A 17826-nucleotide genomic window follows, 5' to 3' on the forward strand; every position below is an offset into this window, starting at 1 on the left:
GAAGTTGAATTGATTAATGTTAATGTTCAATGCATTATATTGGAAATCCTCAGAACATACACAGTAAGGAAATATATGGTGTGTGTGTGTGTGTGTGTGTGTGTGTATCTAAACTTTCATCAAAGATTTACTTCTTATAAATAAACACAAAAGGCCCCAATGAATAACAAAATGAATGGACATATCATACAAAAATAATGAACTAGGGATTCATAGATTTCTATAAAGGAAGAGATAGAAAATACTCTAGATTTTCCAATGCACACAGTAAAGGAGTTAAGACCATCCTATCCCAAAGATAGCTCACTGGTTATTTATCCTTTCAATCTAGAAACATCTGAAAAACTGTAGCTTCAGAAGAATTGTCTGACTGGCCTCTTTGTACAGGAAGCAAACTATAAAGATTCCTTTGGCAGGGGGAGGTATACACAAACCAGAATGAGAAATAACCCACAATCACTGGGAAACCATGCCACAATGGACTCATACAAATAAACCTAGTGAAATAACCCCTATCTTTCACTAGTTTTATACTATCTATATGTCTCCTAATGACATGATTAGAATTCACTGTCAAGATCCCGTTGTCCCATCACCAATTACACTATTTACTGGTGTTTGTTTTAAAAGTCTAAAAGCTTTCTGCTTTGGTTATGTCTTCAGATCATTGCTCTCTTGTGACAGTCCCAACACATATGAAATATCAACAAAATGTGTATATATTTTCCTGTTAATCTGTCTTGTGTCAACTTGGCTGAATTTTTAGTCTCAGCCAAAAGTCACATTATTGAAGTAAGATGGGCTAAGGTGGTTTTCATCCTTCTCCACAACAATCTTCTGTGACAGCTGTCATGGCATTAAAGCATCCATCAACAATACATGAAGCTTATTTCCAAAAAGAAGTGTCTATACATTTGGCCCATGGGGCACAGCTTAAAAATCCCTAAGATTGAGCCTCATCTATTAACATGGAAATGCAGAAGAATATGTTAAACCAAAATGCTAAGATTCAAGACAATATGCTTAGAATGATTTGTTCATGTGGACTTAAAAATATAAAAATAATGCTTTATAGCAATTATGTATGTATATATATATATATACACAAATATATATGATTAAATATGTACAAAATAGACTCAACTAATGAACTATATTTAAAACAGAGAGGACAGAATAGGACACCAAGTGTAAAATTTTCATATTTTCATATTTCTTTAAGAACTAATTGCTTAAGGCAAAAATAGCAAAATAAGATCTGATATAGCTGGTTGGTAGACAAACAATTATCATATTATTTCCTTAGTATTTCACTTATAATATAGCACAGAAAGTTAATGCCCAAAATGAACAGACATTTTCCTTTATTGTGAAGAGACTTAAGATGTAAAGAATCAAGTTAAATTTGATTTTGATCTTGATTTACTCAACCCAATCATAAAAGAGGATTGAGCTGATAAACTGCTCCATGATAAATAAGATGGTATATATTTTAAAAGCACTCCATATTTGAGAATAAAATCATATAGGATGTAATATGTAGAATGTCTTTTAAAGCATTTCTTGCTTTCTTCATTATAAAAGTAACACCTTCTATATGCAATGATAGTTGAAGCCTTGGAAAATATACCAAAAAGGAACCCATAAAGTATTTTGCCTCTTATCCATAACTGCTAAAATTCTGTGTGCAGACTTCTTCAGTAATTATTCCACGCACTTATTTTTCTTTACAATATCAGCAAATCATATAGCATTCTGTTTGCTTAGACTACTCATTTGAATACCTTCTTAAACTAAGTATTCATTTATGAGCCCCTCTTTTTTTTCTGTATTTATGTAAAATACATTTGAGATGCTCTATCCAGAGTTCACTTCCAAATATCTCATACTTTGTCCTGTGTTCCTGACAATATGGAGAAGTGCATTACTTTTTCAGGGGTCATAAGACTTTAAGGAAGTCCCCACTCACCATCACTGAGTGCAAGTAGGCATTGAGGCACCTCTCAAAGAGTTACCTGTCTGAAACCATGTATAACCCCATCAGGGTGGGAAATACCACTATATTATAGGTACCCCCTTTGTTTCTTAAAAAAAAAAAATACGAGATACAAAGCAGTTATTTGTTTGTCCTTGAAGCATCTTTGAAAAATACAAACCTAAAGAGCTGCAAAGCTCACTTCCCAAAAAGAGAAGCTGCTATTAAGGAGCTTAATGAATAACTTGCTCAAATAATTTGCTACTACCATGAAGGAGGACCTTTATCCCTTAGACAGGACTTACTGGAAACGCAAGCTTCCTTTAGTACTGGTGGCGCAATGCTTTGCTACACCTATTATCAGCAAACAACGTAGCATTAACTGTGCTTAGAATTCTGGGCGTACCACACAGTTAAAAAGGATAGCTCTACTGTCTCATGCCTCTTAAATGACCTTCTGGGCTTTCCCCAACCTTGTCTGACAACCACACACTGCTCCTGTAATGCTCTAGTAATTCCACCTCTGTCTTTCAAACCACTTCAAACATCTACCTCATTACCTTTCCTGGTTAGACAAGAAATTTAAGAGAACAGGAGCTGAGGAGGCTAGGAGTCACTCACTCCCCAGTTGAACAGGCCTCCCCAGAAATGTGAAGTACTACTTCCAAGCTGGAAGGGAAATGCTTAGGCTGCTACTTAGCTATCCAATAATTTACATGAGTTACTGACAGGAGTTCACAATGTCCATTCCAGGTCTCCAGCGTACAAGCATGCTGTTACCTTCCTCTGGGTTTCTCTCTCCTGTCCAACATCAACAGTGTTTTCTCTACTCTTCCCATGTACATTCAAAAAGCAAAAGAAGAGCCATTCTCTTCCGCTCACACAATCACACTAACCAGCCAATACACAAATGCTCACAAGTTAGATCTTTCTCCCCAGGTCAACCAACTGTGACCAGTGAGGGTGGAAGGTAAGTTCCACACAGTACAGAGATGGCCAAAACAAAGAACTTCACCAGCATAAGCCAGAAAACCACAGCAAACTTCTGAGAGTCAACCTATCCTTCAAAGTTACTGTTATCTCGAACTAAACATATTCAAACTAACAGATCCTATCAATCTCAAACCAGCTGCAGGTCTGCAGTGGCACAGGGGTATCAACATCAGCTGGGTTCTTTAAGCACAGAATACTGTCCTTACCATGTATCCTAAAGAACCATCTCCTGTTTTCCACTACTCATTCTCAAGTCACCTTAATTTAGACTTCAGTTCCTAGCTAGGTAATCTGGTTTCACTTCCTCTTGTCTTTGTATGACAACTTAATGCTTTCAGACTAGACCTGTAAAGTGTATCTCTCATCTATGTGTTCAAAACCATGAAGGAGTATCCCTTGTGCTAGCCAGCCAGTCCAAGCCAACCTATAATAAAGCCTATGCCCAACTTACCTATAGTATGTAAGGTACTTTTACATCTTTCCCTATAGTATGGCCAAACTCATTCTGGTCCCTCCAAACAGGAGTACACCTAGTCCACTTCTAGTTCAGTGCTATCCAAAAGAGAATTGGCAAGCCATATTTTCTTAAGATAGGGTCTTCACACTGTAGCTCATGTTGGCCTGAATCTCCTGCTTCAACCACATGAATGCAGGGCCTATAGCTATAAACCACCATGCCCAGCTCACATTCATAGCTTTAAATATTTGAACAACACTCAAGTTAAAATTATATAGAATTAAGTCTTACTAATATGGTTTCCTTAAGCCAATGCATATATATGAAATATTACCAATTTAATATGCAACCAAAACAAAATTAGATGCTTTGCATTTCAAACTAAAACTTCAAAATCTGATGTGAATTTAACACAGCACATTTTCCTTTGGGAGAGTCACATCTGAAATACTGTAGTGGTTACTTTGTTGGACAGGACAGCCTTTGTCAATGTAGAAAATGTGAGGCTTGCTTTGTTCCCACTCTCACTGGCCCATAGTAAGTTTTACACTATAGTTTATCGAAAGGAAGGGTTAGACCTCCCTTATATCTGCATCCCATAGAGCAGAGGTCAATCAATTTCAGTGCATGCATGAAATCCGGCTGTCCATCTGGCTTGGTATACACAGTTTGGTTGGGATAGTGCCTTATTCATTTATCTACATTATTATCTATGCTGCACAGGCTTCATTTAACACTACTGGTGCTAATTAGATGCATGGTCCATGAAACCAAAAATATTTACTATCTGGCCCTGCACAGTAAAGCTGTGCCAACTGTTTTTCTAGAGTAGTGATGCCTCAAATGTACTTAGTGCTGGCCATAAAACAGTGTCATTGATCTATATTGAGAAAGGATGTTAGAAATAAGAGCTTTTATATAGATTTCTAAACGAAGAAAGCAGTATGTTAACAGTTGGCACAAGTCTTTTTTTTTAACCTCATCACAGTTTAGTTGAGTTTATTATAATTTTGGTTAAATACTTTTAAAAATATAACCAAATATATCAACATTTTATTTGCTTCTGGCTATCTAATTTAGTAAGGTATCTTTCTTATGACTATATTATATCTATATTGTTTTTTTTTCCTTTTTGGTTTTTCAAGACAGGGTTTCTCTGTGTAATCCTTGCTATACTGAAATTTGCTTGATAGACTAGGCTGGCCTCAAACTCAGAGATATGCCTGCTTCTGCCTCATAAGTACGGTGGAATTAAAGGTGTGTGCCATCAAGCCTGGCTCTACATATTATATCTATATAAAATTATCCTTTTTATATTTTATATATAAATGTAATCTTTGCTTTATTTTATATTTAAACAATTAAATTAACTGAAAATGTTTATGTGATTTAGGCAAAAGCTCCAATTACTTTTCTATATCTAGTAGTACTAGCAGCATTTAAAACTAGCTATCACCCACTAGAAAAAACATAGTTTCACATATCAAGTAATGTACACAGGTCCATATTTCTGAACTCTTCAGTGCCCTCTTATTTATTTACCGTTTTCTAAACCAATGTTATACAATATTGACTAGTGACTTTCTAGTTGTGTCATGCATTATTTCATAACATTAATAATGCCAAAATGTAGATATTAGAAACAAATTACATTTACTGTCCCATATATTTTGTGGGGTCATTAATCTATAGTAATATCTTCTGCCTTTGGTTTCAGAAAACCTCCATTAAAGTGTCGGGTAGGGCTCACAGGATGCTCACGTCACAGAAAGAACCTGTTTCCAAGACCACTCCGTTGTTGACAGCATTCGGTTATTTCTGTACTGCCAAACTGGAGGCTTCATTTTCTCATTGGTTGTCAAGGTAGAGAATTATCCGCAATTCCTCACTATGTGCCCCTCTCCAAAAAGCAGCTCTCAACAAGGCAGCTTAAGTTTTGGAAGCCAGAAAGAGACACAGCCTCACAGGAAGCAAAAATCCTATGTAATGTGATTATATGGCACATTTGATCACTTTTATAATATTCTATTAGAAGCAAGTCACATGTTCTCCTGGCACTGAAACAGAAGGGGTGGCACACAGGCATGAATGCCAGGAATTGAGTTTTGTATAAGGTTGTCATTGTTTCCCCCTTACCGTATATTCTATTAATACGTAAGGTACCCACTTGCCAATTTCCTACTAATTTCTCAGTTATCTGTTTCCTACAATTGCAATATAATTTAATCAAGTACTATCCCTCTCTCCCCAAATTCTACCAGGATTCTGTATGAAAATATATATCAAATATTTTTTTTAGAAAACCCGTAACTTTATGGTATTACATCTCCCAACTCAAGAGTACATAGGTTTCCGCCGGACAGTGATGGGGCATGCATTAATCCCAGCACTTGGGAGGCAGAGTCAGGTGGATTTCTGAGTTCGAGGCCAGCCTGGTTTTTAGAGTAAGTTCTAGGACAGGAAGGGCTACACAGAGAAACCCTGTCTAGAAAAACCAAAAAAAAAAAAAAAAAAAAAAAAAAAAAAAAAAAAAAAAGAGAGTACATAGGTTTCTTTCAGTCTGTTCAGGGCTTATTTTCATTGACATTTCTGTTCCATTCCGCTATATCAGAGTCTTCCTTATATTTCTTCTTAACTTTTGTCTACAATAGTCATGAGTTTTGTTGGTGCTGCAAAGAAATTACTTTCTTCTTCTAAGGCTTGTGTGATGGACTAATGAAAGGCAGTTAATATTTTATGCTTACCTTATATCCAGGCTGCATATAAAATTCTCTTAGTTTTTTTCTTTCTTTTTTACTAGACTCTGGAATTTGGGGTATATAACAACTATAGCCATAAAAGATGATTCTATCCTTTCTACCTTAATGTTTTGTATTTATGAATTTGAAAGATAAATCATAAATAACAGTGGTAGCTTAGCATGGTGACTTGCTTCTCTAAGCCCACCTCTTTGGTGACACAAATTTGAAGCCGGCTCAAAAGATATGCTTTAGTTATAAACTATGATTGACTAACACAGCTTTTTTCTTCCTTTGGTAAGTAGTCAATTCACCTTTTTTGCTTTACATATCAGATGATGGCTGTGTGTGTGCGCGAGCACATGCACACATACACATGTTCACACATGTGAACATAAACATATCAATGTACATGTGTGGATGTGAAATTCAAAAAGTTATAGCAGGTGTGTCCCTCAGTGGTTCTCTACCTTATTTGTTTCTGAGACAGGGTTTTTGTTTTTTGTTTTGTTTTGTTTTGTTTTTCTGATCCTGAAGCATACCATCTCAACCACAGTGGCTGCCCAGTGTGGTTCGGGTATCTTCTTGTCCCCACTTCCCCAGCAACAGGATAACAAATGCACGCGATAATGACCCAGTGCTAACACAGATACTGGGGTTGAATTGAGGCCATCCTTTCCCACTTTCCCAGCAAGCTCTCTTTTTATATTTATTTTCTATATTCTTTGTTTACATTCTAAAAGCTTTCCCCTTTCCCAGTCCCCCCCCCCATATGTCCCATAAGTCCTCTTCTCTTTACCCACACACTGAACCACCTCCCTGGTATAAGCCACAGCTTTAGACAGAAATATAAGAAAACTCTTCCTAACTTCTCAATGCTACTTTGAACAAAAACAGAGTCCTTCTATGGAACAGAAAGAACTCTAATTTCCAAGAATTCATCTGTAAATGCTTATCAAATACTAGTTCTGTGGGTATAAAAAAATTGTATACATTATATCCACATATTAAACCTTCATAATGAAAGTTATTATATATAATTAATAGCTATAACCCAAGCAGGTGTCAGAACGATTTTGTGGGTTTTTCTTCCTAATGTACATACCCAGGACCCTCTCAATATCAACTAAGATACAAATTTTAATTTAGGTTTCAAAATTATGACTGATAATTTCTTCTTTAAGAAGACATTTGGAGGGCCAGCAAAAGGGCTCAGCAGATAAAAGCACTTGCTGCTAAGCCTGATCTGTATTCAATCACAATTACCTACATGATAGAACTCACTCAGGCAAGTTGTCCTTTTACTTCTGTTTACATACTGTGATGCACCTCTACCCTTAATGAATAAATAAATGCCCAAGGAAGACCCTTGATGATTAGATAAGCATTCTTTTATTTAGCAATTATAAGCACAGTCTCTTCAGGTTGACAGAGCTACTTTAGTTTTGGGGGAAGCACTATAGATCTTTCCCCAGATAAAGAAGAGTCAGTTAGTAAGTCCATTCTGGGCACTTCCTAGCTACCTCCAAATCCAGGAAACTCAAGATGAAATGGCCTGCTGTTAGCTACTATGTGTTTTTAGGATTGGGGTTTATAACCCAATCCAATTTGTACAGCAGTATCTCTGAAATCACTTATTTCAAAATTATTGTGTTGGAACTCCATATGAATCAACTGAATCATGGCATCTTAGAATATAGCTTAGACATTTATTTTAGGGAAACTTAAGGCAGTTCTTGTTGAGAAAAATGGGTTAAAAAAATCACTGATTTAAGTTGCTCAATTAGTATCTGTTCTAGACCCAACTAATCATCCCCTTAACATGAATACAAACTTCTCCTAAAATAGATTATGATGGGATATACTCACCTTCAAAAAAGTACTAAAGAGAATATATCATGGAAGAAGCAGAATCCTTGATTTCATCATTAGATTGTTTAAAATGCTTACATATTCAACTGATCCGAAACCAAAATGGAAAAAAAAAACAAAAAACAAAAAACCAAAAAGGGGTAAAAACTCTCTTCTACTTTCTCTCCCTTTCATCCTTTTCTTGATGGATATTAAGGCACTAAATGAGAGAAAATAAAATGTTCTGCCAAGTATGAAAAGCATTCTGTCCCAGCAAGAGTAGTTTCCCTGTCAATTCAATGACCTGCTTGCTACCATGAAGTGATGATAGCTCATATCAGAAGCTGCTGGAATTGGACCAAAGTAGAAAAACTTAGGAAGATATTTTAAAGTGTTGGTTTGACAGGGCATTAGTCATCAATCTCAAGGGTTTAATGTGCTTAAGCAAAGAAGCAGTCACAAATGACTTCCAGCTCTCAGCACCTTCTGAGATGCATACTTCAAACAGGATGTGATGCTGGGCCAATGCCTCATCACTATGCAGCCCACAGGAAGGGCAAATCAAGAACTCTCGTTGGGATTAGAGTGAAGTGGATTTCATTTGATTTCCACAAAAATTCAGCTACGTTCTAAGCAACTCCTAGATAGAAATGCCTTAATGTTCCCCAAATGGTATAGAAGATAGTATGAAAGTCCAAACTTTGTAGTGTATATGGGAAATAAAGCTGACTGAAAAAGAGAATATTCTAGTTTATCATATGCACACCCCATAACTGTAATAGCATGAAAAGAGTAGTTCAGCATTGACTCTCCCACCATACAAACATCACATGCTAAAATCTTAGGCAGCCATATTTAGTGCAGTCCAGTCTGAATTACTTCAGAAAACCCATATTGAGTATTTTCCTAGCAGGAAGAAAGTAGAAGGAAAGAAAAATTTCCAGTAACCTTCAGGGCTTCATCCCTGTTTGTTCAATCACTGATAACCAGATGACATTTTAGAGACTATGCTTCAGTAAGACTATTCCAACATAGAATATTGTCCTTGTCATCCAAACAGTTTTTTAAAAATATACTAATCGGATAGATAGAGTGCTTGCCTGGCATACCTAAGACAGTCTAACTTGTGTGTGTGTGTATGTGTGTGTGTGTGTGTGTGCATGTATATGTGTGTTTATACCAATACTTATTATCATATTCCAACTATTACCATTTTACATGTTCTATTCAATCACTCAGAATCAATTGCTTATTTAATTAATAGCATGCAAAGTAGAGATATAGATAGAAATGACTTCCAGTTAAAGATGATGGATTGAACACATTCATTAACTTGGCGAACTCCCCAAATTCCCCTGGTGCGACACTGAAAGCATCTTTTTAAAACCCCACAGTACCAAAGAGAGGGGGAGAGACAATCATATTGATATCGTGAGAACTAACAAAAAATATTTTCTTTGCTTTGAAAAACTCCCCAAATAAAGGTATTTATACCGGAAACACCTCCAGATGACCCAGAGAGCTGAAGTTTGGGAAGAAAGAACAGGTCCATGATAACAGCTTCCAAATGTTTTTAGATAACCCCCTCTTAAACAGATATAAAATAATTAGTATAAAAACCCAATTATAACATGCCCTAAAACAAAGTGATTTGGAAGAAACAATGAAATATTAAAAACTTTTTAAAAATAAAATTCCTAATATTTTCAGAGAGAAATTTCAGAGCATTGTGAATATGCAAGAAATAAAATAAAAACTTTCAAAGGAGGGAAAAAGCAGGATTGAAGAAGAATCATAAACATGAATAAGAAAAATACTTTGGTAGAAAATAGACAGTAAAACTTTTGAGGGTATATTCTTTCCAAACAACAATTATATCTGCAGCCAAACTATCTAGCTAAATGTAAGCATCAAACAAGAGTTTTGAATTTGTAAAGACTTCAATATATGACTTCCCATGTTCCCTTTTCCAGAAAGGAAACTACATGAAAATTTGTTCTACCAAAATGAAGGGGGAAGAAAATCAAGAAATAGAGCAAACAAATGTCTAGGAACTTTGAGGACTTAACAGAGTGCAGGCCCAGATGACATTAGTTCAAGCTGAAAGCCAACAAAATCCAAGACAAATGTCTACAACATTAGGCCACAAAAAGTTCCCATGGACTACTTGAATATACTGAGCAAAGAGAGAATTAATGAAAAGAATATGGGGGCTGGAGAGATGGCTCAGTGGTTAAGAGCACTGACTGCTCTTCCAGAGGTCCTGAGTTCAAATCCCAGCAACCACATGGTGGCTCACAACCATCTGTAATGGGATCTGATGCCCTCTTCTGGTCTGTCTGAAGACAGCGACTGTGTACTCACATACATGAAATAAATAAATAAATTTAAAAAAGAAAAGAATATGGAAATGAATTTGAATAAATATACTAGGTGCAAAGGGAAAAAAAAGCAAGGTGATTCCTAACTACAGGGAAAACAAAAAGCTGTGTACGGATTCATAATATCCATAGCACAAGGCTCCACTATGAAGAGATCGACTAGGCGCCTCATCACAGCCCACTGCTTTAAACCAAATGATGTGTGATACACTGGTAAATGACATCCCTGGAAAATGGGTCCATGAGAGAAAAGGAAGGGAACAAAGGAATTAAATTTCCATCTTTTAAAGTGTGACAACAGATAATACCTAAAAACGAACAATTTGGAAGTGAGTATTTATTAATAAATGCAACTAAAATGCCAAGTGTATATGCAATGAACAGAAAGAATCTTTTGGAGTATTTCATATCTGGTATATGACAGACATTCCCACCAATGTTTGCTGAACTGAACTGAAACAATTTTGTCAGGAGTAAGTGCCCATCTCAAACACTCTATAAATGTTCGGGCCTTCTCTTTAAAATTTTCCCATCTTTATTCAATTTAATCACTGAAAGTTGCTCCATAAAAAAGAGAAAAATATTATTATTTTAAAATTATTCCCAAATGATTAATGATTGTTTATGAAGGAAAAGAGAAATCACTGGTATTTTTGCCATGGAAAGATTTAATAATGCTATTAGTAAGCATTATTACAATTGTATAACAAATCAAACCCAATATTCACTAAAATAAAGCAAAGGCTATTTCTCTTCACAACACTGTTCAGATGTGGTCTAGTCAATTTAAATCTTACCTTAGAACTCAGATGTGTATTTGAAGTCCATAAAAGCGTATAAATCAAAACAATTCTCTGGTAAGTAACATATTTACAAGGTTTTCTTGTTTGCCTCTGAATTATATTTCTCATGAAAATAAGAACCTTAGTTTTATGTAGGGCAAGATCGATATTTTTTTATACAAACTTAGGTTAAATTATAGTTAACTGAAATATCTGACAAAAGAGATCACAAAAGTATAAGGATTTAACAGTCTTTATTATGTAAGCAAGTCCCTAATCCCCTAGTCATCTATTGACACGTAAATAGAAAGAACACATTTAATCCAGTGTAAACAGACTCAAAATAGTACACTTTTCAAAGCTCTCCCCAGCTGTGATAGGTTTAATAACTAAGCCAGGAGTAGTTGATAAATTTCATTTTTCATTCATTTATTTAGAATGTAAATATTTCCCAAGGAAACTACCATGCAATACTGTTTCTAGTCTTTAAAGCACAAAATAACTTGTTCCTAGGTGTTTTCCCCCCTCTAACTAAAACCTGAAAATAAAACATACAAATCAATTAAGAATGTGTTCACTTAGCATTCAGGTGATATCACTGAACTGAAAGGAAAATTATCCTATCCGTTAGAAATACAATCTCTAAAGAGTCACTTACCTTTAGTCTTCAAATAAACCATTACGGCACACCATAGAGGTTGTTTTTTTCTTCCTACAAGTGGTTGTGTTGAACATGCTGCGGTATGGTGAAACAGTAACTTTCACATCACACTCTCCTTTTCTTCACAGCATCCATTATTGCTCAGTCCCAATAGAGTAAAGGTCACTGGTACTATTAATCTTTTGAGCCAGATACTGGGCAGAGGTCATCCACTGCAAGGAGTCATCAGTGGCTGCTCAGCAACACCTGTGATCTCTACTCTCTAAATGTCAGTGGAACCCACGCTAGATGGAACCAAAATAACAGTCTTTAGGCATGGCCAAATATGGAGAAATTGTCCCTTGTTGAGAATCAGAGTTTTATCGAAATCTAGGAGCCAGGGAGAATGATTGTAAACAAAAGAATACAGGTAAGAAACAACAATCTGGTTTTCATAATGGTAGTCTGGCTTGGTAACAGCCAATACTTCTTTGTTTTTTCAAGATTTATTCATTTATTATATGTATGTAAGTACACTGCGGCTGTCTTCAGACACCCCAGAAGAGGGCATCAGATCTCATTATGGATGATTGTGAGCCACCATGTGGTTGCTGGGATTTGAACTCAGGACCTCCGGAAGAGCAATCAGTGCCCTTAACTGCTGAGCCATCTCTCCAACCCAATACTTCTTGGTGTTACTAACCTACCATCATTTTAAGGTAAAGCACCTTCTACTCCTGAGCCTAAACTGAAGTAAAAGAAGTCAAATTAAAACAACTCACAGCAAGCCGGGCATGGTGGCGCACGCCTTTAATCCCAGCACTTGGGAGGCAGAGGCAGGTGGATTTCTGAGTTCGAGGCCAGCCTGGTCTACAGAGTGAGTTCCAGGACAGCCAGGGCTACACAGAGAAACCCTGTCTCCAAAAAACCAAAAAAAAAAAAAAAAAAAAAAAAAAAACAACTCATAGCGAACACAACGGAAATTACTCGGATTAATCATGTCCCCACATTACCCTTAAAAGAGTGTAAGGTCATCTTTTTTTCTATTACATAGCATTAAATCCAGAAATGTAAAAAAAAAAAAAAATTGGAGTACTTACCATGTGTCAGACATAGTACTAGGAATTGATTAAATAATCATATATAAATTATATTTACACAATTGAGAAATAACCCTTATAAACAGTTTTTAACAGATTATTCTTGTGATCTTTGGCAAGGGATTCTTCCATGTGACATCAAAAGCATGAGTAATGAAACAAACAAAAAGCCAATCCATTTACACTTCATATACATATATATAATATGTATACATATGTACATATGTGTATATTCATACACACATATATATGTAATTTTCACAGTTCATAAGACAGCTAAAGGGAAGAGAACCCACAAAATGGAAAAAAATGTTTGCAAAAACTTCATATTGATGGGAAATTGTACCTGGAATATAGAAGAAATTAATAATGTAATAATAAAAAGATAAATAACCCCAAATGAAATGGTCAAAGAATATGAGCATGTATCTTTTCAAGAGATGACCAATAACCATTAATATTAATATTCAACATGAGCATTCATTAAGGAAATTCAAAGCAGCATCACAGTGAGATCTCTAAATGCACAGGACCAGGATGGCTATCTTAAATAGCCAGGTAGGAGCAAATGCTGGCAAGCATATGGAGACACTCGCTCTGAAACACTGGTATGGCCATTCTTCAAACAATTAATCATAGCGCTATATGATTCCATGCAGATCCCCAGATACACAGCCAAAAACAATGAAAAGGTAGGCACACACACAAATGGCACATAAATCATTATAACCTCATCATCCATAACAGTCAAGGGCCCCAATCAGCCCGAATATCCACCAATGGAAGAAAGGATAAATAAAATACAGTATATTCACAAAATGGTATTCTACTTGGCCATAAAACTGAATGAAGTGCTCACACAGACAAACAACATAGGTGAATCATGAATGTCTCATGCTAACTGAAACCAACCAGTCAAAAGGGGCAAATACATGACCTCAAGTGTATGAAATGCTCAGAACAGTAAAATCTATAGCAATTGAAAGTAGATTCATGGTTGCCTAGGACTGTCTCCAGGAGAGAAATAAGTGGGAGGGAAAATGGGAGGTAAAGAGACAGGACAGGGCTTCTTTTCAGAGATGGATGAGAAACAATCAAAAATGGTCTGTAGTAAATGGCTATATCTGTGAATACACTAAAAAGATAATAAATACACTCAAATGCAAAATATTTATGTTAGGCATGTATACATATACCATATTTTAAACAAGTGACATGTATCAAATGAAGTATGCCTCAGTAAAGCTGCTTTGTTCAAAATAGCATTTAAGATACAGTTAAAAAATCAGCATTTGGACTACAGCTTATTAAGAAAAACATCTTTGAAATGTCCTATTTTCTGGAGAGATCTCATTCCTTGGATTGTAAAATCTGAAATGATCATTTAATCCTAGTTTAACTACTGAAAATACTCTGGGTTAATATTTAAGAATATGAAAGTCTTGAAAGTATAAAAAATATAAACGAAAACGCCAGTATGAGGAACTTGCAGAGGTAGACAACACGGTGACCATTTCAGATGTTTTAGGAGGCACTGAGTCATTGGATGGGGAGGGGGGGTAAGACAAAAAGTGTTAAATAATCCTTATGAAAAGCCGAAGCCTGGAATACCTCCTCCTTTACCAGGCTTCAGAAATGCTCTGAAAACAGCCTTCCTTCTTTCTCATGCACCATAAACCTTTTCCAGGAGCCTATGATAACCACCCATAGATTTACTCCAGTTAACAAAAAGAAAGTATATAACAAAGGGCAAAACAAAAACAGACTTAAGGAGATACATGAAGAGCTAAACCAGTGCCCCAGCAATGGCTTCTTCGAAGTTGGACCATCACCACCAAGTATTGTTGCTTTTTCCAGGCTAACATAAGCTAAGATCCTTGAATGTATAGCTAGCGCACAGTTCCATTACTGAGATGATTCAACCTGTGTCATTTCCATTCCAGAAAGACTCAGCTTCTATGTTTGGCTTATGTGATGGGCTGTCTCGGTCTCGCTACTCTATCTTATTGTAGAGCCCCTGGTCTGTTCTGTCGCCACACTCCAAGGTTTTCCAGACCCGAAGGATCACCAATGTCAGTGGCAAGGAAAAGCCTAGAAATATTAGGGATTTTTTTTAAATACACAATAAATCTCAGCTCCTTCCTTGGCTACTGCAAACAATCCAGTTTACCATCAATCCGGATATAGGTACCTCAGTCAATACTGTGCTCCACTTTTGAAGCAAAAATAGGGTTAATATTGGGGTGGGGAGGGCAAAGGAAAAAAAACAACCAAAAGCAAGCCTGGTTCTTTCTTCTTTCTTTTCTTTCTTTCATTCTATCTATCTATCTATCTATCTATCTATCTATCATCTTTTTTTTTTTTTAAACAGAGACTCAGGTTTCAAAATGACTGCTTTGGAAGCTGGAATGACCCAGATTGTGGTGCTGTGGGGGGCCAGGGTGGTGGCGGCAGGTATTCATTCCTTTGCAGGGTGGCTGTGGCTTGAGGTGGGAAGAGGGAACTGGGGTGGGCATCTATGTGAAGAGAGAAAGAACTGGGAATGGTCTTTAGGTACCACCCACCTCTGCAAATGAAATCACTGCAGTGTCAACCCTGCACTGATTCCATGAATTGCCAAACAGGATGAGGTAAGGCATAAGCCCAGAGCCCCCTCCTCCCCTTTTCCCTCCTCCTGCGCACAGAAGGGCGCATCCCTCGGCGAGGTGCACCACGCAGCCCTTCGCGGGCCTGGGCTGAAGGGCTGACGTCACCTTTCTGCATAGAGCTCAAGGACTAGTAGCAGTACCAGTTAGGTGGGGAACAGGGGCGCTGCCGCAGCCACCCGGTAGTAGGGGTCCTCCTCTTGGGCATTGCAGATTGGGTTCATGCAGAAAAACACAATAACCGGATGGAAACAGTAAAGGGTGGAAAGAAACCTGAAAGAGGTCGTAAGACCCAGCCACTGAGGAAGCTCAAAGATACCCATGACTTATGTAAGACCCTCTCTGTGCGCCTCCACGCGGTGGCAGCGCCTGTCCCGCATTAGTGCGCTTGGGAGACTGATCGCCCTTGTCCAGTCAGGCAGAAGATTCCTGGCGACTCTCTCCCACAGCGCTGCAGGGTTGGGACTAAGTCCGGATCTTAGAACTAACCCCGCCGTCCTGCGCCCACTCCCAGCCCGCCACAGGTTAGCTCCATTAGCTCCAACGGGCACCCAAAACTAGCTGGAAAGGTAGGGAGAGAAGTCCAAAAGAGAAAACAGACAAATCCGCAACTCAACTTTCCCCAGGGGCTGACCCTGTCCTACGAGTTTAATAAATTAATGCATTAAAAAAATTTTTTTTCTGAAAAGTGGAAAATCTGCAACCGCCGCCACAACACAGCCCACTTCAGCCTTCGTCGGGCAAACTCGAGGGTTAGAGCAGCCCAGACCTGCACCCTACCATCTCACAGCCCCGACCCAGCAGCCCGCGGCTCTCTCCCGGTCCACCGGCTAAGATCGGGTTTGGGGTTTGGGTTTTCCTTTCACCTTTCTTTCTAAGAGCATCACCACACGGTCTAATAGACCGCGGCCCGGCCAGCAGCCAGGAGTGGGCACTCACCCAGAAGACGAAGGAGTAGATGATGAGGAGGGTTTTGAGACAGGTTATCACAGGTTTGGTCTCCATTCTCCTCGATGCCATACTACAGAGCTCCGGCGGCGGCAGTGGCGGCGGGCGGCGGGCGGGCGCGCGGGAGGGGGAGGAGGCGGGGCCGAGGGAGGCGGGGCGGGAGGGGGAGCGCGTGCTGCTCGAACCTCCTGTGCGCGCGCGCAGCCTAAGCGGCGCGCTTGCCTTTGCGCGTGCCCTGCGGGGCTTGGGGAGAAGAAGCAGCTAGCGACTAGCTACTGATTGCATGCTGGGAAAGCTGCCCAAGTCTGCAATCTGGCGCAGGCACAGACCCCCAGTTGAAATCAGAGGGAACCTAAGAGCGTAGAAGCCGGGTTGGAGGTCAGGGTAGCCTTTCTCATACCACCTTGGCTTTAAGATTTCGGTTTGGTTGGAAAACAGTGCCTGCACCTGACTACATAGGATTGTGTAGAGTGCTCTTGGGAATGGACACTCAAGAGTCATGTCCTTGCCAGTAAACACATCTTGTCTATGCCAGGAACAGAATGTGACAACCAGAGAGACACTTTGAAGGATAGTAAGGAACCCTGGAGCTCAGAGACCACCCCCCATCCCCCACCCCCCACCCCCCGCCCCAAATCATTGCTACTTCACAGTTCTCTGTAGGCTCTCTTTGAACTTCATAGTTTTCGATTTCCTCACCTTTGGAAATGACAAAAACGAGATGTAGCAACATTTTTCCTACGTATTAGATGGTTAACAGATAACAACAATAACAAGAATTCTTTAAATCACCAGAGAATCATTTGCCTTACTTAGAGAACACTGGCAACCTCGCTCCCGTGAAGCCACACTGCAGCAAGGAAGCAAAATGGAAAACAACTTGATATTTGCTCCAAAAGTTGAATGTAAAGTCACCCACCGTAAGGATTGCAGTCCTAGATATCTACGGGAGAGAAATGAAGACACGAGTCCGTGTGAATCCTTGTGCATGAATATGTAGAACACCAAGGCATACTAGTAACAGACAGACTCAACTGACGAACGGATGGTGCGTTTGTCATCCAATGGAAAACTTCATCTGTAGAAAAGAATGAAATGTTGCTGATACATGCTTCCAAGTGATGAACTTTCCAAGTATGCTCAGTGAAAGAAGCCAAATACAGAAAAATCACATACAGAATTATCCACATCTAAAATAAGCAAACCCATAGAGAGGGGAAAATGGGCAAACGGTTGGTGGGGGCGGGGGCCGGAATAAGGAGGACAGTTGATGGTGTGGGTGATTGCTTTGATTTTGGGAGTGAGGACAGTGTTTT

The 17826-nt window shown here is 38.4% G+C and overlaps 1 protein-coding gene across 1 annotated transcript in view; it reads right to left on the reverse strand.

Annotated features, from left to right (window-relative positions):
• Tspan7 (tetraspanin 7) overlaps nucleotides 1-16627 on the reverse strand; it is a 106084-nt gene extending 89457 nt beyond the window's left edge. The window contains exon 1 of the mRNA XM_052171509.1: nucleotides 16502-16627. Coding sequence (XP_052027469.1) covers nucleotides 16502-16582 — 81 coding nt within the window. The 5' untranslated portion in view covers nucleotides 16583-16627. The remainder of the gene's footprint in view (nucleotides 1-16501) is intronic.
• Nucleotides 16628-17826: the final 1199 nt, after the last annotated feature.

The sequence above is a fragment of the Apodemus sylvaticus genome, chromosome X, assembly GCF_947179515.1.
Source record: "Apodemus sylvaticus chromosome X, mApoSyl1.1, whole genome shotgun sequence".
Lineage (NCBI taxonomy): Eukaryota > Metazoa > Chordata > Mammalia > Rodentia > Muridae > Apodemus > Apodemus sylvaticus.